This window comes from Crocodylus siamensis, chromosome 1 (genome assembly GCF_052110815.1).
Source record: "Crocodylus siamensis isolate JL-2025a chromosome 1, ASM5211081v1, whole genome shotgun sequence".
Classification (NCBI taxonomy): domain Eukaryota; kingdom Metazoa; phylum Chordata; order Crocodylia; family Crocodylidae; genus Crocodylus; species Crocodylus siamensis.
Genome location: NC_143395.1, coordinates 81,125,369 through 81,146,526, shown reverse-complemented (window position 1 = coordinate 81,146,526; position 21,158 = coordinate 81,125,369). Strand labels below are relative to the sequence as shown.

General features: G+C 42.1%; 1 protein-coding gene across 3 annotated transcripts in view; it reads left to right on the top strand.

Moving 5' to 3' along the window:
* ASCC3 (activating signal cointegrator 1 complex subunit 3) overlaps window positions 1–21,158 on the top strand; it is a 560,200-nt gene that overhangs the window by 234,720 nt on the left and 304,322 nt on the right. For all 3 annotated transcript variants that reach the window (XM_090037230.1, XM_090037224.1, XM_090037218.1), the window contains one exon: window positions 15,270–15,446. In XM_090037230.1, coding sequence (XP_089893356.1) covers window positions 15,270–15,446 — 177 coding nt within the window. The remainder of the gene's footprint in view (window positions 1–15,269; window positions 15,447–21,158) is intronic.

Genomic DNA, 21,158 nt, shown 5'->3' with positions numbered 1-21,158 from the left:
GGATGAATCTTAAGATTTTGTAAATGTGCAATTATATATTTCCATTCATAGGTTTATGGTAACTTGATGATGTTCACAAATGTTTTACGTTGATATCACTTTATGAAGAAAAAAATTGAGCTGATTTACCCAGTCAGCTAAATATTTCAAAGAAAATTATGACTGTTCTTACTCTTCCTAACAGTCTTTTAGGGGTTCCTGTCAAGCGTAACACATAGGATGAGGCTAGGAATGACATTTTCACAATGTGCAGTTCTGTTATACTCTTTGCTTTCTCTGTAGTAATTTAAAGTGATATGAATTCATATGTTTCTTTTAATCCATACACTGTCTGCAGTGCTCAGTAAGAAGTTAGGATTGGCAGAAATTGATAAATTACCCAGTTTCCATAGTCAGTACTAGCTTAAGTATAGGCCATTAATTAAACTTTATTACTGTAAAATTATCTAGATTGTATTTTAATTATCACATCTTAATTTTCAAAATTGAATAAATTTCTGCCTATTTATTTAAGACTCTTTTTTTACATCTGTTTCACACAGCTAAAGCCAAGCTGGAATAAGCACTTTGGGGGAAAAATACTAAAGCAAAGCAAGCTTTGGGCAGATTTTAATCACACACACACACACACACACACACACACACACACGGGAATTGCCGACAAAATTGGGGATGTAGGGGGGGTGAGGCTAGTGCTATGCTGTCACCAGCCCACACCACTGCTGCCTCCAAGGAGCAGCGGGGGAAGCCCATGGCACAGGCCTCACCCCTACATTCCTTCCGTCCCTGCCATCATGGTGGCGCTCTGCCATCCCAGTCTGTCTCTCTTCACCATCCCATGCCACCACTTCCAAGGAGTGGGGCTGGGGGGGGGCAGTGGTACTCACCTCTCTGCTTCATCCCCACCATCATTCTTGATGGGCAGTTTGCCCTATGCACGGCACTAGCTGGAGCCACATGCCGCTGGGAGCCATACCCCCCAAGAGCGTTACGGATAGACACACAGACGGACTAAGCCCTTATATGTATTAAATATCATACTTTACTTGTTAATCATGCAATAAATTTAAACCGGCCTCACATGCAAAGTAATTATCATTCCATAAAAATGTCAGTCCAGCTATAAAAGCTAGCCAGTTATAAAATTAGTGCTTAAAGATTGTATAGTAACTTTATAGCTGGTTTCTATCCACCTGTAATTGGAATGTGTGGCAGAGCACTCAGAAGAGCTGTTCTGGAAGCACTTTGAGTCTGTAGATCAAGGTACAGTCCATCTGATTGTATGAAGAAAAACTCTGGGGTGCTGACCCAATGGTCCACCCAAAAATTGAAAAGCTTTCTAAGTACTTTTTAATGCAGCTTTTGTGGGCTGATTTAGAATTTTGAAAAGGTGCATATAATCATATACAATACAACACAACACATTTTTCTTCCAGGTAGTTTATTTTAAAGTTTTGATAGAGCAGGGATCAAAGCAGGGTACAACCACACCACTGCACGCATTTTGGTTTTGCCTTTGTAGCTATTCTATCTACCTCATTTTGCAGTGTGGGGGGCTTATGTGTTCTGTAACCTTACTGATAAATGTGAGCACTTTAGCTCAATTAAGAGCTCTAAATTGCGGGATAAAAATTAGATCTTTTATACCTACCAGATAGCCTGGGAAGTGTGTTCTAGAAGCCTTTGCCAAATAAACCCTGGTCTGGATGATTAAACGACATCTATTTTCTCCTCCAGACACATGGCCTGGGAAATGTACTGAAATTCATTGACCTAATATTTCCTCTGTATTTAAAACTAGATATAATATAAGAATTAAAGATGCTAGCATACAGATGGATATGTCTCAGACTTCCCCATTTTAAGATTAATTAAACATTTTTTGGCCTGAAATCTGTGGTGCAAAACTAAAAACAACAAGAGGCCATTAGTAGATTGAAATTTGCTCTAATGAGATCTGCAGTTTTCATGGGCAAGTGGTATCGGATCTTGTATTCAGACAGAATGTGCTCTTCTGGGAAGAATGAGGTAGATAACTTAAGTCATTGTTTGTGGCCTTGTTTGTTTTTGTAAGAAATGAGAGGAAAATAAATCTTTCCGTTATTGGGAAATATTAAATATTGTTCTTATGAAGAAAAACAATCTGGTTTCTTTCTAATACTTTGTAGCCTGCTGTATACTTCTTAGCTGTATATGTGCTATTTGCACAAAGAATAAGGGCTAAAATCAAATAGAGTTCTCCTGTTCTGTTTTTATTATTCACTGCTTTATTTTGCCTTTTCTTATATATCACATCATATGCTATATTCTGTTTTAATTTTGTGTAAACTGGTAGAAAGGATAATCTCATTTTATTGTACTATTTTGGCAAAAGCTGTAAATAAACTACTGTTACTACCACCTTTTCCCAGAAACCAAACTCTTGCACACATATCCTCTTTCTTTCCTATATATATCTCTCTCTCACAGACACACACACACACATGCACACGAATTCTATATATATTTAAATCCAGAATCCTGGTTTTTTTCATGTCTTATTATTCTGAAATATGGTCTAATATACAAGCTGCTTTGTGATGGAACCTTTATATTTATTGGCCCTTCCCTTTTCAAGACTCATCCAAAAGTTTATCCTTGTGAGCAGTAGACCTTCCTCCAGGTTTTTTTTTTTCTGTCTATCATTGGAATACAAAAGAAAAAGGTAACATTTTCTGGTTATATTATTCTGGTATATGAGATGTCTCTAAACAAACCAGATAAATACTTTGGTTGGTCTGCTGGTGTTCCGTGTAGGGCATTGTAACCTGCTATCATTTTAGCCACTGTTCTTCCTGCAAGCAGCAACTTGGTAAAAATATAAACAGATATGAAACATACCATTGACTAGAAAACTGACTCTAAAAAGAAGTTAAAACATACCAATTGGGTCCCCGTCCCACAAACGCACACAAACATCTGACCCAATTTATTACTTAAATTGATTATTGCAAATGCTATTAATTTACCTGGGGTGAAAAAATTCAGCTGTTTACCGGAGTAACAAAAAAGCAAAGGGGGAAGGAAGAGGGGAGGCAGAAAACCCTTACAAAAATATGATAATGGAGTAGATATAAAAGTAAGATAATGGAGCAGAGTAAAATTTTGTTGCTTTCCAGACTTAATGCAATAATAGGGATAATAAATGTGGCAACCTGAGTGAAAAATCTTTTCTAAGAAAGTGCATTCACTGAGCATGGTAATAGCCTCTTAAATTATTAGCTCTTTATTACAGCTGAGAATTTAATCAGGTGATATTCTGAGCTGATACAAGTTAAGCTGTTGTAAAATAGTAAGTTTTCCTTTTCTATGCTACAAATAGTTAAAATAATTACATTTATTGATCCTTCAAGAGTGCTAGTGCCTAATAAGCCCCTCTCTGTTTTGATTTCAGATTAACATATATACCCCATCCTTTCTTAGATTGACTAAGGCCTGACAGAGAAGAGTTTTTAATTTTAGTCTATTGGTGGACCATTTTTTTGGATAGAGACTGTATAGTTGAAGCTAATACCGCCAGCTCCTATAATAAACTTGGTACCTTATCATTAAAAATAGAAAAAAAATCATGGATAAGGTGATGCTTGCTGACCTTTCAGTATTTGTAGGGCTGCAGCAAATGCAACTATTCTGAACATTGTATTTTAGTCCCTGTCAAGAGAGTGAAAGACAGATTCTGCTGCCCCATGTTTTAGGAGTATATACACACAATGCTGTTCTTAAAGACTTCTGTTACAAGCAAATCCATTTTATGGCTTTGTTTTCTTCAGTATTATAGGCAGTTTGTGATACTGATTCTAGCTAAGAGTGCTTTTTTCGTTCAGAAAATGTTACTTAAACAGCTGTTCAGGCAAAACACATGAAAAGCCACTTTTACACTGAGATAAAGCAAAATAGTTACCTGGGTGTGTATATCAGCATTAACTAGTTTCTTATGTAGTTAAGCCCTATATCCAAACTTGGCACTTACATGAACCACACAAAACCATTATGGCTAGGGACAGAACTTACATGTAAACTGATATAAGTGGTCAGAAATTGGTTAAAATCTGTAACACAACAGGGCAGACGTTTGGGGAGATTAAATCAGGTTCAAAATGGCTGCCCAATTTAGACAACTCATCCCATGCTGTCCTCACATTTACAAAGCCAGTCTCAGTGACCAGCAGTCTGTCTAAATATGTAACGTTACGGAAGTTGTATGCATACAAACTGGTCTCAAAATTGCAGAGCCCAGTTTAAGATAAACCTGAATCCATGTAATATCAAGCTTACACGATTTAGGTCAAATCAGTGAATGGAACTTCTGTACACTTTTCCTGCACAGCCCCAGGGTTGCTTTTTTCACCCCGACCCTGGCACTGAGCTATTTTTTGCCCTCCCACGCTTGCTCCCTGCCCCCCCAGCCATCCGTCCCAACCCCCATCCCACAAGCTGCTCTGTGCAGCTGCTTTAATCAGCACTCACCACTGCCAGAGCTAAGTATGTAAGTCCCAGTGGGGGAAAGAGCAGGAGAGATGGAGGTGTAGGTTCACTGGGGGGGACCCCAACCAATCCGCGAGTCATGCTTGCCCCCGCCCAACCTACCCATGGGTTGTGCCAACCCCTCCCACTCCACCCATGAGTCACATTTGCCTCCCCACCCTTCACAGTTTGCACTTGCCCTGCCCACCTCACCCATGGGTTGGGCTTGCCCTCCCTTCCCCTCATGGGTTGTGCCTCCCCCCAACCCCTGGTAGATCCCCTGATCCCCTCCAGCCTGCTGGACCCCCTATCCTCCTACTAACCCCCGCATCCTGATTTATCCGATTTGGGCAACCATTTTGATCCAGTTTAATTTCCCCAAATATCTGTAATTAGCCCTTACGTTCAGTGTGTATAAACCTCTTTCAAAACAGTTGAAAGCAGTATAAGATAAACCAGGATGGATGTAGTATCAGAATTTACTGATTTAGGTTCAATTGGTTTAATCCCAAATCCCCTCCAGATTCAAGTTAACTCATAGTCTGGCAGCATCGGAGGATACTTTGCATCTCCCCCACAACCTCCTCTCCTCACAGGGTAGGTGGACTAGCGTTGGTCCAAAGTGTCTACTCCAGCTGAGCAGGCAGGTGTGCTCAATCGCCCCCCAGCTTCTGGCCTGGGCCACTGCAGGCATGTGGCTGCATTTTCAGAATCAAAAGTGAATGTCTGTTTGCTTGCTTATTGGTTTAATCTACGCAGTTTAGACTAACCTGCAAAGATTGAAACTGTTCAGATTTTTGAGTGTCTATACTTAGCGTGTTTGAGTGCCCTAAACATGAACTGGATAATAGGGAATATTATTTTATTATTATTTAATTTCATAGGGAATACTATGAAATTACAGCTCAAATGCCCATAGGACTCTGTTTATGTAGAAGTTAAACTAAAGAATTTGTACTAAGGATGTAACTATCATTTAAATAGTTATCCATTTAAGCTCTTTTAATGATATTGTGTAAGTGATTAACTAGTAACACAGACCTAATACATTCCACATGTGGCTTCTTTTCAAGTACTTCATCTTGAACCTATGGCACTCTGCAGAAGAGGGAGGTGGAGGTGGAGCCACATTCTCTTAAAGAGAAAAATAGAGGACATGAAGGCGTCTGGTTTCGTATCAATAGAGGACAACCAGACTGTCCTCTATGATGGCCACCTTATTCTTTGGGTAGATATGATATCTTTTATTATACCAACTGAGTAGTTGGAACAAAGATTGTTGCCAGCTTTCGGGTGCCAAGTACCCTTCTTATAGTCTTCAAGCTGCATTGTAACTATGTGTGATGAACAGACACCCAACTGAGCTGCTTGAGAGAGAAACCTGTAAGAAGAAAAACCTAAGCAAATTACATACATACACCCATCTCTTCACCATCACTTACTGGCTAGTTTATATATCTGCCCACTCAGCTTTTTGCATGTTCTGAATATCAATTCTAAGTCTTGCTCTCACCATATGTAGTAAGATTTTCAGCACCTAATTCAAAACTCTTTGTGGACCTATTCATTGGGACTTACCAAAGGTCACAGAGAGAGTTTGTGGAAAATCAAGGGAAAGATCTTGGGTCTTCTGAATCCCAGACTAGCCTCCTGTACCTCAGATTATTCCTTACAATAGAGTTGCCAACGTCAGCTTGACTGGGGACTGCATGTCGCACTGAGCTCTTCAACACTTCCATGTATGGGCAGTGAGCTCACCAGGCCTCTACTTACTGTGCTCTCCTGCTCCAGAGACCTGGGCCACTGCATCTGCAGTACAGACTGCACATTAACCCTGGATGCAGGGTTAACACATTAGCTGGATGCAGCTTGCTGGTCACCAGTTGGACAGCCCTGTCTTTGAAAATAATAATGTAGAAAGAGTAGTGTTGTATGTCTTGTTTGATTCAGTGAGAGAGTTAAATTGTCCAAGTGATGTTTTTAAATTTTATTACCATTGATTCTATAAATACTTTCTTTTAGTTAGTGTGAATGAGAAAACTGATCAAATTACAATTGAAAAGACAGATAAAAAGATTTGCCCTGGTCTCTCGGGAAGTGGGGTGCTGGTGTATGTAATGTGAGGTGCACATTTTAAATGCATGACAAACAGGAGGCATCTGTACACTGTAGGATTCAGAATCTGAAACAAGGATGCTTTCAGACCTAAACTCTTATCGTTTATGTCCTAAAAGCATATGGTGCTAGAAAATATCCAACCATGGCCATACTTTTTTTTATAGTTGTGTCCTCTATGTATAGGCATATATAATGCTACAATACAAAACATACACAAGATAAGCTGTTATTTTCCCACACACAATTGCAGGTTTTGTCAGTTACATACACCAGAATCCATAGCAACTCTTTTCATAGTTTCATAGTTCCTAGAGTCGGAAAGGACCTGAGCAGATCATCTAGTCCGAACCCCCTGCCATGGCAGGAAAGAATACTGGGGTCAAATGACCCCAGCAAGATGTTCATCTAACCTCCTCTTAAACACCCCCAGGGTAGGAGCCTGCACCACTTCTCTTGCAAGCTGGTTCCAGACCCTAGCCGCCCTGACTGTGAAGTAGCGCCTCCTGATATCTAACCTAAACCTACCCTCTGCCAGCTTGTGACCGTTATTCCTGGTCACTCCTGGCGGTGCTCGGGGGAACAGTGACTCCCCCAATGCCTGCTGATCCCCCCTGACTAGTTTATAACAGGCCACAAGATCCCCCCTCAGCCTTCTCTTTTGGAGGCTGAACAGGTTCAGGTCCTGTAGCCTCTCCTCATAGGGCCTGCCCTGTTGTCCCCGATCATGTGAGTGGCCCTCCTCTGGACCCTCTCCATGCTGTCGACATCCCTCTTGAAGTCTGGCACCCAGAACTGGACACGATACTCCAGCTGCGGCCTGACCAGTGCCGCATAGAGGGGGAGGATCACTTCTTTGGACATGGTTGAGATGCATCTGTGGATGCATGCCAAGGTGCGGTTGGCCTTCCTTGCTGCCTCTCCACACTTCCGGCCCATGTTCATCTTGAAGTCAGTGATGACCCCCAGATCCCTTTCCGCCTCTGTGCTGACAAGAGGGGAGTTCCCTAACCTGTAGGTATGGTGCTGGTTGTTCCTCCCGAGGTGCATCACCTTGCACTTGTCTGTGTTGAAACCCATCCTATTCTTGTCTGCCCACCCTTGTAACCTGTCGAGGTCTGATTGTAGCCTGTTGCATCCTTCCAATGTGCCCACGTCCCCCCACATCTTAGTGTCATCAGCAAATTTGAACAGGGTGCTTTTTACCCCCTCATCCAAATCGCTGATGAAGAAGTTGAACAGTGCGAGCCCGAGGACGGAGCCCTGCGGAACCCCACTGCCCACATCCTTCCAGGTTGAAAAGGACCCATCCACTACCACCCTCTGGGTGCGGCCCTCCAGAGGACCCGTTTGACTGTGTGGGTGTCTACACCTCAGGCCCCCAGTTTCTTAATGGGAACAGGGTGAGAGACAGTGTCAAAAGCCTTCTGGAAGTCCAGGAAGATTATATCCACTGCTACCCCTGCATGTAATGATCTGGTGATCTGATCGTAAAAGGCCACCAGGTTGGTCTGACAGGACCTGCCACTGATGAACCCGTGCTGGTTGCCTCTAAGCATGCAGTCCCCTGCTGGCCCCTCCTGGATGTGTTCCAGCATAATTTTCTCGAACAGCTTGCCTAGGATCGAGGTAAGACTAACTGGCCTATAGTTTCCCAGGTCCTCCCTCCTGCCTTTTTTTGAAGATGGGGACCACGTTGGCCCTCTTCCAGTCCTCCGGTACCTCACCAGAGCACCACGAGTGCTCGTAAAGTTGTGCCAGGGGACTTGCAATGACTTCGGCCAGTTCCTTTAGAACTCTAGGGTGGAGATCATCTAGGCTGGCTGACTTGAATTCGTCCAACCCCTCCAGAAGCTCCCTAACTAAATCCTCGCTAACCCGTGGCCCAGGTGTGCCTCCCCTGGGGCCCGAGGAGGGCCCAGCAGGGAGGTGGCTGTTCTGGTCCCTACTTAGGAAGACGGAGGCAAAGAAATCGTTAGACACGTTAGCTTTGCCGTCTGGTGTGACGACCAAGTTTCCCATGGCGTCCTGCAAGTGCCCCACATTACCCAGGACCTTCTTTTTACCCCCTACGTATTTAAAAAAGGACTTCTTATTGTCCTTAATCTGGGAAGCTAGCCCCAGTTCCATCTGTGCCTTGGCCTTCCTTTCTTTGATTCAGTTTAATTTCTGAAGGCTTATAAGAGCTTTATTATCAAACTAAAAAGACATAGTGAAGGCTTCAAAGAATTTGATGCATAAATAAGTTGTAAAAAGAAAGCCTTAGAAATACTGAGTTCTTATTGCAAATTTTATCACATGATTATATCTGCTTCAGAGTATTCAATGGATTCTCCCTATAACTCTTTAAGTTTACATGCTTTCAAGTATAGTGGAGAGCACATTTAACTGAATACCAGTTGTTAGTTTGAATTGCCAATTTATCAAATCAAGAGCAAGACCTTATAAAAGTGGATAAGGCAAAATGCCATGTTTATTGATTTTATGAATTAGACATAGAGGTTCGGACACATCACTTGTACATACACACACAAATCATCATACACATCGTTACACACAGACATACACAAAACAACCATTCCATTCAGATCTTATAATTATCAGCAGCAGTTGTTCAAAAGGGGCTGGCCCAGGCCTATTGAGAGAAGATGGAGATAGCAGCTGGAGCGGGGTGAACAGATGTGTCTGTGCTCCAAAGAAAGCACTTGAGAGAGATTTACCCAACCTAGTATTTTCCAGAGTCTTCTTGTATGGGAATTGGCATCCTTTGTTTTGCACTTTGGGGTTTTTCTATACCCAATTTCTATTTTTGTAGTTGGTTCTCATCCACCTTCTGCTTATCTCAGCCCAAGGTCAGTTTGGTTGTAAAAATTGATATTTCAACCTTGGAGTGTCCTTGCTGCCCATCTGGCAGCATGTGTACATTCCACCTCCTCGTTATCTCCTTTGTGCCCTAGGCCTCAAAGGGATTCTTCAGCCATCTATTAATTAGTTTGCTGACCGGGAACTTACACATTTGGCTCCTTGTTGCTTACAAACACAGTTAAATCTTCTTTTCCTGTCTCTATGCCATTCTCTCACCGTTCACCCTTCCACATACACTCATACATAAAAGGGCATACAGAGTTTATTCACTTATGTCAAGCAAAAGAATACAAAATGGAGTTTTCATGTTACTTACAGAACAAGACTAACGTGTTTACATTTCACTATTGTTACACTCTGTGTTAACATCAGCTACATTAGTTCAGTTCATGCTACACAGTGTCATCTGTTTTGGATTGTAAATTTAAATCAGCTTGGTTATATTGTATTTCTTGGATATGGTATTTGTTTATATTACTTAAACAGACTTATGTGTCAATGTGAGGCTGTACATGAGGAACAGTAGTGTGTCAGTTTTTGCTTCAAATTAGATGATGATAATAGTTACCTGCCACATTAGACACTGCACATCACTGTCTGACCAGATCTACCAAATTTGGGGAAGTACTGTATGTCTTTACAACCACCTCATAGAGGTGCTTGGTGCACCTATGTAAATAGGGAATTTGTGTAGTGGATCTTTCATCTGTTTTGTCTTATACTAATCTCTTCTCATCTTGGTAGCTTTTCTACCCTATTCCACTTAGCCATTTTTTCCTTCTTCCTGACCTTCTTTTTCATAATAAATTATTTCTTCTGTTTATTCACTTCTTTCTGCCTCTCTGTCCCCAGCATTTTGAAGCTGGGCTTACTAGTTCTTCTAGCCCTACCTTTTCTTTCAAGCTTCTGATTTTTGCAGTTTAGCCAGATACAGTGCTAGTATTGCAGCAGTGTCAGTATGTATAAAGTGATCTCCCGTTGAATGATCTTATTTTCTCGTTTAGAGTATAATTTACTTCATGAAACTAAGCTCTTTAATAATAGGGATATTTTCCATTGTTTCAGGCTTTTTACTATTGTACATGTTTACCTGGAAGGTGCTTTTTCATCCAACTACCTGATGCAAGACTTTTGAATGTATATCTGTTATATTCCTGTTATTCAGAAGATATTATTTTTGACCTTTAATAAAAGGATAAGCTTGAGTTCTGTCTGTATATGTTTCTGTACTCGAGTCCTTTTATAACGGTGTGAGGAAGTAGTGAAGGATACGGCTGAATTGTATATTCCTAAACAAAAAAAATAAAAAATGTCTGTGGGTAATGGAAAGGGCAAGACACCTAGTACAACATGCAGAAAGGTCAAAGCCAAGGGACTAGATAACCTGCAGAATCTAACTGTTGAGATTTGTTAAAAAGAAATAAATAAGATCATTTTTTATACATTGAAGAGCGATATAGAATGATTGGAAAATACAAACATTATATGAAGTATGTTTTAATACTATAAATAGATAACAGGGAAAAGGAAAGCAACCAAGTGCATTGTAAACAATTATCATGGTTTCCTGTTGATTTTCAAGTAAAGATATGAAAGTGAGATGGGAAGACTTGCAGAATTATAATGAACAGCAAAATCTAATAGATAGGAAGCAGTTGGTTACTAGACTATCTACCCATTAAACATGAACTATAGGATGATGTTTGGCAAATTAATTATGGCTGCTGACATAGCAATGGGGCTGTGGAGAAGGAGATGTGAGCTTATGGAAGGGTACGCCAGTATGTGCTGGATTTTTAAGACTGTCTTGTAAAGTTGTCTATGTTGGAAGTTGTCTGTGTTTCTACCAGTCCCTCAAAATGGTCACTTAAGAGTGCAAGATGATTGGGTTACCAGTTTAATAAACTATGCAATTAAAATCTTAATGTTATCAACAATAGGCTGTCTAAGAAGAGAGGAGATAGTAGCCATCAAGAGAGGTGGTTTCTGAAAAGAAAAAGGAATAAAATCATTAACCTACACAAACTTATTGAAGAATGTCATGAATTTAAAGTACCTCTTGTATTTGTTCTCTTGATGATACAAAAGCCTTTGACTGTATTAATCATGAGCTGTTGAGGGAAGTGATGTGCATAATGGAATTTTCTAGACATATAAAGCTGATAAAGTTGTGTGTGTTTTCAAAAAGCATTGATTTTTAAAAAGATGGGTCAGCTTGATCAGCTTGTTTGTTGAGGATGAAGCAGTTTTTCAACATGTATTCTGAAAACTACAAGTTTTTCAAGGTGCACTTAAATTTTGAGGCTGTTGCAGAGCAGTTTATAGCATACAGATGACACTATACTTATTTATGGAGGCATGAGAAAACCACAAACATTATTAAGCAGAGTGAAAGTAGTTAGTGCCAAGAAAGATTTTATTGTATATTAGGCAGACAAAGATTATGTTGCTTAATGATGAGCATGATTCAAAGAACAAGGTGATATCTGGTAGGGAAATTACTGAAATGATGGTACATTTTGAAAACTTCTGTGGTAAAAATAAAAGGAAACAAGTGAAGAAGACATCAAATTGAGGCTGACTATTACATATGAAGCCCTGTAGAATATGAATACAAGTTGAAAAGGTTGTAGATCATAAACTGGGAGATTTCAAGCTGGCAGTTTTCTCGGTTATGACTCAATGATTCTCAATCCTGGGCATTAAAAAAAAAAATGAGAAGAGGGAGAGATGCCTCTAAGCTTAGATGCTAATTGAAGACTGCTATAGGTCTCTGGAAAAAAAATATTGAGTAAATTCTTCTGAAGATTAGCTACCATCTTATTTTACAAAGACACATTCAGTAAAGGACAGTGCATTTCTTTGATTGTAGGACAAGAGATAGTTCTTTGGAGAAGAATTTGTTTTCTGGCCTGATGGAAGAGAACCTAAAAATTGAAAGACCTGATGGTAACTGAACAGATGACACCAAAGCTGTGATGGACAGGATAAAATGTAGGGCCATTATGAATGATGCCAGTTGCTGTAGGACATGACAGTCCATTAGGACTGTCTAACTTCATGCGAAATACAAGGAGGAGCAATTAGTGGACTTCCTACACTGTTGTGTTTATCACCTCCATCACCTAATTTGCCCATAACAGTAACATGATTATTACTGTACCACCTCGTAAAACACTTTGCCTTAACAGATATTTTTTTCATGAGGGTGATAAATTAATACTTTGTATATACCAGATCAGTGGGAGTTCTGCATGAAAGAAACCTTTCTTCATTTTTCTGAGAAGTTATTTTTTATCTAGCTCCTATTTGTCTTGTCACAAATATTTAGGCAGGCAACGTTTTTTAAGTATATGTGATATCTTTTATTAGATCAACCGAATAGCTGGAAAAAAGAATTTAGCAAGCTTTCGGGTGCAAATGCACTTCTTCAGGCATAGAGAGTCTGCTGTTCTGAGACTCCAAGGAATGAGAGAAGCTAAAAGTGTGGCAGGATGTCAAGTGAGTATGTATATAGGTAGAGATTAGAAAGACAAAAGGTAAAGCAGGGAAGGGGGGGAAAGGCAAAGGTAAAAATCAGGAAGACAATTTTCAGCTACTTCCTCTTTTACAGACTGCCTCTTTTTTTTTTACTTTGCATTACTATCACTAGAGTGTCTACCTTTGAGCTCCCCCCCAGCTTTTTCCCCTTCTTTTCCCTGCTGTACCTTTTGTCTTTCTACTTTAAATTATGTGGATTATTCCATTGAGAAAAATCCATGTTAAATATCACATTCTATGATTCTAACTCTTATGACACATTTTGACACACCCACAAAAGATTCTTTATAGCAGATAAATGAAGACTCATTTTTTAAAAGATATGTTAGGAAGAGACTAGGTTTTCAGAAATGAATGGGAGGAAATTTTCACAAAATTATGTGTTTCTGGCCATATTTCAGTTAACCAGTCATTGAAAAAAAATGTTGGGATGTTTGGAGGCCGCAGAAGCACATGCATCTGCATGGGCAGATCCATGTGGTCAGCATACAGCGAGGCCACATTGTGGGAGCAGCCCCAGCCACTAGACGCAGATAAGTATAAAGGGAGCAAGGGCTGGAGGTCCAGCAGACTATCCAGAGAACTTGGGGGGTGAGGGGGAGGATGAGTAGGATGAGATCTACACAGGCAGTAGATAATTCCATATTATATCTGCAAAATAGTAGGAGGAGGATTGGTGGTTCCCCCCCCCTCAGTTTCCGCTGAAAAAGCTACTTCATATTATTACAAGTATTTAAACATCAAACAGCAATTGTTCCAGTTGCACAACTTCCCTTTCAAGAGCTTCTAAAGAATATAGCAAACTTTTTAGGAAGCTAAATCGTTAAGTGGTAATACCTCTCCACTTCCAACTTTTCATCTGTAATACATTCTTGGATGACTAATTTGCCTCAAACTCCCTCCTCCAAAATCTGAATTTCAATCCTGTCCTCCCCTTTTTTTATCCTCTGCAAACTACCAGGTGTTCAGAATATGAATGTTTTCCCTGCTTCAAGTGCTGCTGAGAATTAGCAAAAGACTGTTCTGTCCTCATCTTTCCAGGTTCATGGAACAATGAATATTGTACATAATTTTTCTGTATGGCTCTACTTTTACAAAAATCTTTAAACCTCTACTGTACTCCTGAAATCATAATACAAAGCATATGATGCAAACTCACAATTTTAAAAAAATGTTTAACTGATTTTCTCCTTTAAATATTGCTTTAACTTAGAAAAACTAAACTTGAATAGTAAAGTAAATTGTATTTAACAATTGTTTTTGTTTATAAAGACAGGGTATGTATCACATGAAGCACTAGCTAATGTGATGACAGGCATCAAAACATTCTGCACAGAAAAGACGTTCGTATGGATGAATATTAGAGAATAAATATTATCGGGGCAATTCAGTTAAAATAGGAGACTATCTAGATTATGGGAGGACTTTGCAGGTTGATCACACCATAAAGTTGATTTCATGGGAGCCTCTCTCCTCCATGCTGATTGGTGGAGAGACCTAGGCCAGGAAGGAGGGGCGAGGGTGCAGCTGCCATCTTGACTGCTGGCTGCATTTTGTGCAGCCCTGCCTCTTGGCACTGATTGGCCTTGGCAGGGGGAGGAAGGATGAGGGGGTAGCTGCTATTTTGCCTGCTGCCCTTCATTCCACCCTGCCAGCCAGTGCCTTCCCCTCTTGGCAGTGGGGGAGCTGGCTCCCATTGTGGAGCTAGCATTTGATTTTTATTAAGGTTTTTTTGTTGTTGATTGATTTCGTGGACTTCATGGTTTCTGTGAAATCCACAAAACTACAAATTAAGTAGGTCCGTAGTTCTAAATGAATTAACCATCTAAATAAAGCTCTGCTAGGTTACCTTGGTTATTGTTTTTTGCATTCGTAAACTCAGGCTTGTGGTCTAGCCTGGATTGTGTGCAAAATGACACTTAATGTATCTCTTCTTTACCTTTCCCAGTAAAATTGGATATCCCTTTTAAAGTCATTGTTTTGGCAGACATCAGTGTTTGCCAGGAAACCACTATAAACATTAGTAAAAGTACAGTAAAATGATTTAATAGGAATGTATATTCGAAGTGTTTTAATGATGATACAGGAATTGCCAACCTGAGTCTGATGTTCTTGCACTTAAAAAGTTTGTTGCTTATATGACTGATTTTTTTTACAAGGAATGTTTTTAATCATTTACTTTTACTATTACCTAACTTAAGCTGTTTAATTATTCATATCTAAATGATTTATTAAATTTTTTATAGGTTGAATCAACACAGAGTATGATTAGGATTTTGGGCCTGTCAGCTACTTTACCCAATTATCTTGATGTTGCCAACTTTCTTCATGTCAATCCATGTATTGGACTCTTCTACTTTGATGCTCGTTTTCGACCTGTGCCGCTTGGACAGACATTTATAGGGATTAAGACCACAAATAAGGTATATGTCCACTAATATATTTGAACTATATTACATGTAGTTATGTTTTCTAGATTGTTGCTTTATAAATGGAACCATTTATACATTGGACAGGTCTTTATTCTCTGATGCAGCTATTTCTCTTCTCACAGCATTTCAAGTTCTTTAAAAAAATATTAATAAATAAGTACAACTTATTTTTTAGCATTTAGACTGAAATTTTTAAATTTCCAAAGTGGTTAAATATTGTTAATCTCTTTTTCTCTTTCCCATTTAACAACGTATTTGTTAACAGTTAATAAAAGTTGTCCCCCGATTAAGAGCAATTACTGCCATCAGCTAATGAAGTACCTTGCCAAAGTCTTAGAAGTTGATTTATTTTGAGACTCTTGGCAGATGTTAATTTAATCTCACAATTGGATCTCAGGAATTTTATCAAGATCTGGCACAGCAGGATATAATTTTGGGGATGTGAAATTAAATTTCTCAGACCCCATCACACATTTGCTGCAACTCAGGCTACTAGTACTAGGGAACAGTTTCCTGATTCAAGGCTGCACACCCTCCCTTTCAACTTGCCAGCACATAAGAAGCAGGGAGTTTCCTGCTCCCTTCTCTTAGTGCTCTGTATCTTTGAATGGTTCATGGAATGTTTGTAAGAGCCTTGCATAGGAGGTGTCTGGCTTACTGGTGCAAAGCTCTGTATGAGCCAAGAACTTTATATGTGCATCATTAAACTAATGAGTCTCATGTTCACATTAGTTTGATGCAAACCATAGATGTTCCATTATAGAGCATCTTTGTGGTAGGTTTGCCATTTCAGTTGTTTGATAAATGGTTTGAATATGTACTATATTGTAATTTATTGCATGATTAACACATTTTGCTTCTATATATTTAATCATGCAATGTATTTAATGTCTTCCAGGGACCTGAATCTCTCATTTCACTATTCCTTTTTCTGGAAATACATATTATATATTGGTTTATTTTGCTGTTAAGATACATGAGGAACTATTGAACATGCAAGGAAGAACATGCAATTAAGCAAATATATTACCTATGCTAGTTGGTATAAGAAAACACAAATGTTGCAAATTTTTATCAAAACCTTGGTCTTGTTGATGACAAACCATCAGCTTTTCACAGTTTTTGCCAAATGATACATGAGAGTAGTACCTAAAATGGTCTTTTGCATTCTTATTCTTATTTAATAACAGCCTGGCTCTAGGGGCCAGGAAGGGTGATTACAAAGAGGATGAAGATAGACTGTTCCTAGTCATGGCAGATAACAGAACATGGAGCAGTGGTCTCAAGGGAAGTTAGGTTCCCTTGAGCAGCAAGGGAAGTTTAGGTTAGATATTAGGAACAACTTTCTCAAACGAAGGAACTGGAACGAGTTACCCAGAAAGGTTGTGGAATCTGCATCCTAGAGGTTTTTAAGACCCAGCTAGACAGTTAGAGGTTTTTAAGGCTTAGTTTTCTAACACCTTGGCTGAGATGATCTAGTCCATGGGGATGGTCCTGCTTTGAGCAGGAGGTTGGATTACATCAGTGATTCTCAAACTTTTTCATACTGGGACTCATTTGCCAAGATTGATGGCTTGTCCTGACCCACAGCCCCCTAGCCCTGTCAGTGCCTAACCCACAGTCCGCTTAGGCTGAAGTGCAAGCAGCAAATGCAGGTCCCTGTGTGCATGGGCACTGTCTCCATGCCACCAGCCCAGGCACACAGCTCTCTACTGCAAAGGACCACCCTTAGCTCCTTCCCCAACTAAAGGGCTAGGTGCCTTCTCCCCACTGCTCCCACCTGCTCTCCCTGCCCTTTCGCAGTGCCACACCTGGCCACCTTCCCTAGCACCGGCAGGTACATGTGCATGCGCACGCACGCACGCACGCACACACACCAGCCCTCCAGATAGTCCCCTAGACTTCCATCCCTTTCTCCCCATATACTTACCTGTGTCCAGTGGCTGGAACTACTCTCACAATCTGGCCTCACTGTATGCTGTGGCCACATGGATCTGCTCGTGCAGGTGCATGTGTGTCCGCTGCCTCCAATTATCCCAAGCAGCCTCTTGCAGGCTGAAATGCTGCCAGTCTGCAAGGGGAAACTGACTCTTTCATGGGTTGTTCTGGGACTTCCTCCTGACCTTCTCAAATACCATTGCAACCCACTTTTGTTTCGTGACCCATCAGTTGAGAAACACTGGACTAGATGACCTCCTGAGGTCCCTTCCAATCCTTACTTTCTATGCTTCTTCCCAATTTCCTGTAAAATTGGGAAGTCATTCAGGTCCTGTAAAAATAATACTTACTTTAGAAAATCATAAATCAGTCAGATGGCTTGAGTATATTTGGGACTTTAATACTACTTTTAGAAAAGAAATAATGTAGGTCATATATGCCTATTGCATTTCTACAGTGACAATCACTGTTCTCCTGGTAGAAATGAGAAGTGTACAAGCATTCACTGAATTTCTTCTTCAGGAAAATATCCCCCTTCTGGGAGAAGATATCAACCTAGAAGATCTCATCAGAGTTTCTCTCACTTGAATGGATGCTTGTATACATCCTCCTCCCTGCTCCCTTCCTCCCCCAGTATGATCTGGGAGGAAAGGGGGAGCAGCAACAGCCACATCCTAAGTCTCTTCCCCAAACTGTGGAAAGTCCACACTGTGGGGTTGAGGGGGAGAAGGTGCTTTGCCAGCTTCTGACAGTTTCTCATTGCTGCTCCCACCACCCAGTTGGTCAGTCTGGGGTGCATATTGCAAAGCTCTAGAGGCCAGGAATTGGGCTTGAGGAGACTGATGCTAAACTCGGTTGCCCACTGGTTTCCTGTTGCCACCCTTGTTGCCAGCTGCTCAGCAGAAGCAGGGATTGCAAAGTCCTAGGAGTTGAAAACTGGACTTTGGATGTTACCCCATGTCAGATTTGCTGTCCCCTGTGCTTTACATGCTACCATGAACCACCACAATGATTCATGGCCCTATGGGGCATATCCAGACATGCAAGTCATAGGCAGATTAATGCACAGGCCAGCTGGTCATAAGCCCAGGGGCCCCTAACAATTTGGGGCCCTGGCCCCAGGATCCTCATCATCAGGGAAGCGAAAGCCGCAGCTTTAACCTCGGTACCCATTTTTGCCACCAAGTTTAAAACTGCGGCTTTTACATTTGCTTCCCTGGGAGCTGGAAATGTGGCCCCTCCCCCAATTGGGCTGGAGGGAGTGGGGGCAGGGCTGGGCTCTGTGTGTGTGTGTACATTTGGCCATAGTGGGAGCAGAGAGCACAGGCGGGCATGTGCCCCCCAACCTGGCGTGGTCCACCAAGTCTCCCCCACCAGCACTAGAATGGGAAGGGGTGGTGGGCCGCTCTCCCCACCCTGCATCCTAGCTCCCATGAGGGGGAGGGGCCGTCCAATTTTATGCTTGCCCAGGGCCCCAGTACACCTTAATCTGCCTCTGAGGCAAGCATATATGGTTTGGGGTGCTGCAAATCTCTTTGCAGCACCACAAACCACACACTGGGATTGTTAAAATGTGTCCCATGCTGCAAATATGCAGTACGGGGCCAAAATGTACTACCAGCCCTGTGCCTCTACCCCCGAGCTACCAGAGAGCATGGGGTGCCACATAGGGCCCTGCGGAGCCAGGCTTAATCCTGCAATGTGACAGCGTGGGTGCCAGGTGGCAGGGCTGAGCCACGCTGCACTCTGATGTGCAGCGGGGGCTGTGGCATGAGGCCCTGAGCAGCCCTGACGGCTGCTGCTACTACTGGTGAGTGCAGGGATGCTGGGGCCAGGTGGGGGGGTGGGGTGAGTGGGAGCTGAGACTGGCCAGGGGACTGAGTGGGTTTGGAGCAAGGGGACTGGGGTGGGGGGCAGCCTGTGGGTTGGGAGTGAGGGGAAAGAGGAGCGGTAGGGCACTGGTATGTCAGTGCTGCTCAGCTTTAAAATTGATCTGATCTCTCTCTCGATCTCTCTGTATATATCTAGATATAGATATAGGTGTATGTATATCTGTATGTATATATAGATGTATAGTGGTCTTTTGTTTTAATTGTGGAAGAACATGGATTTTGGGGTATTTTAAAGGTGAATTTGGGATTTTTTTTTTATCAGGGATTTTACCGTTTTTAAATAGGGAACACCAGAATTCCTGCTAATGAGGCAAGCGGCATGACCCAGGCAGAGGAGCCTACTCAGATCTGGCATCTAGGACCCAGCTGGAGGTGGATGACCTCCTGGCCACTTGGGGCCAGAAGAATATGCTTTGACAGTTCAAAGCAGGCCACTGCACTAAGAACATCTGCCAGGCGACAGCTGCCCACATGGCTAGGCAGTGGCACACATGGCAGTAGTGCCGCACAAAGGCCAACTACACAGCCACAGCTCACTGGCAACTATCCCAGAGGTGCAGCCAGAGGTGCAGATGCCTCTAATGGCCATGCTACCCCCATCTGGGTCTGGGGCCACATACTGTTACAGGTGGCAGGAGGTCACAGCCAGGCAGCAGCCCCCACTGCTAGACTGCTGGAGTGGGCAGAGGGTGCAGGAAGCTCTCAGGGCTGGTTCAGCAGTCCAGCTTGCAGATGGGGTAGTGTCCCTAGGTACCAATTGGCGAGGCCCCAGAAGCTCCTCAGAGTGAGTAGCCCTGAGCTACTTGCCAGAGCAGCATTTCATACTGCTGGGGCCAGCGCAGATGCTGGCCTCAGCCTCTGGCTCCCCCTGGCTGCATATCCGGGAGAAGCCAGGCAGGGTTATTTTGCCCCAAGTGGCACAATTTGCCCCACACCAAAGTGCCTCTGGACATGTGCACTGAGGCAAAAAAACCCAGCTCAAATTTGCACCGCTTCTATTTGAGCTGCTGGAAGTGCACGTGCCTGCATGTGTGGACCTTCCCAAAGGGGCTACATTTGATAGCCTACTCCCTTCTGAGAGATAGGAGAGGACATGCTGTCAAGTGACAACTTATTTTAGGGGCAGGGGTGGCCCAATGAGCAGCTGTCTAGTGCCCCGGACTGGAGAGCTGTCTTGTGTAGCTCCCCAGCCAGGTGGCTGGAATGCATGCGGGTTATTTTTCTAACACTAAGTATTTCAGAGAATTTAAGTGAAATTCTTATTGGTAAATGGATGCCTGTCCTTGGCCATAAACAACTTCAAATGAATTGATTTGGAAATAATTTCCATATAACTTATGGTCTGATTGTTAAACCAAAGTAAGTTTCATAGTTAGTAGGGTCGGAAGGAACCTGAGCAGATCATAAAGTCCAACCTCCTGCCATGGCAGGAAAGAGTACTGAGGTCAAATGACCCCAGCAAGTTGTTCATCTAGCCTTCTCTTAAAGACCTCCAGGGTAGGAGCCAGCACCACTTCTCTTGGAAGTTGGTTCCAGATCCTGGCCGCCCTGACCATGAAGTAGCGCCTCCTGATATCTAGCATAAATCTACCCTCTGCCAGCTTGTGACTGTTATTCGTAGTCATTCCTGGTAGTGCTTGGGGGAACAGGGACTCCCCCAATGCCTGCTGGTTCCCTCTGACTAGTTTGTAACAGGCCACTAGATCCCCCCTCAGCCTTCTCTTGTGGAGGCTGAACAGGTTCAGGTCCCATAGCCTCTTCTCGTAGGGCCTGCCCTGCTGCCCCCTGATCATGTGAGTGGCCCTCCTCTGGACCCTCTCCATGTTGTCCACATCCCTCCTGAAGTGTGGCGCCCAGAACTGGATGCAGTACT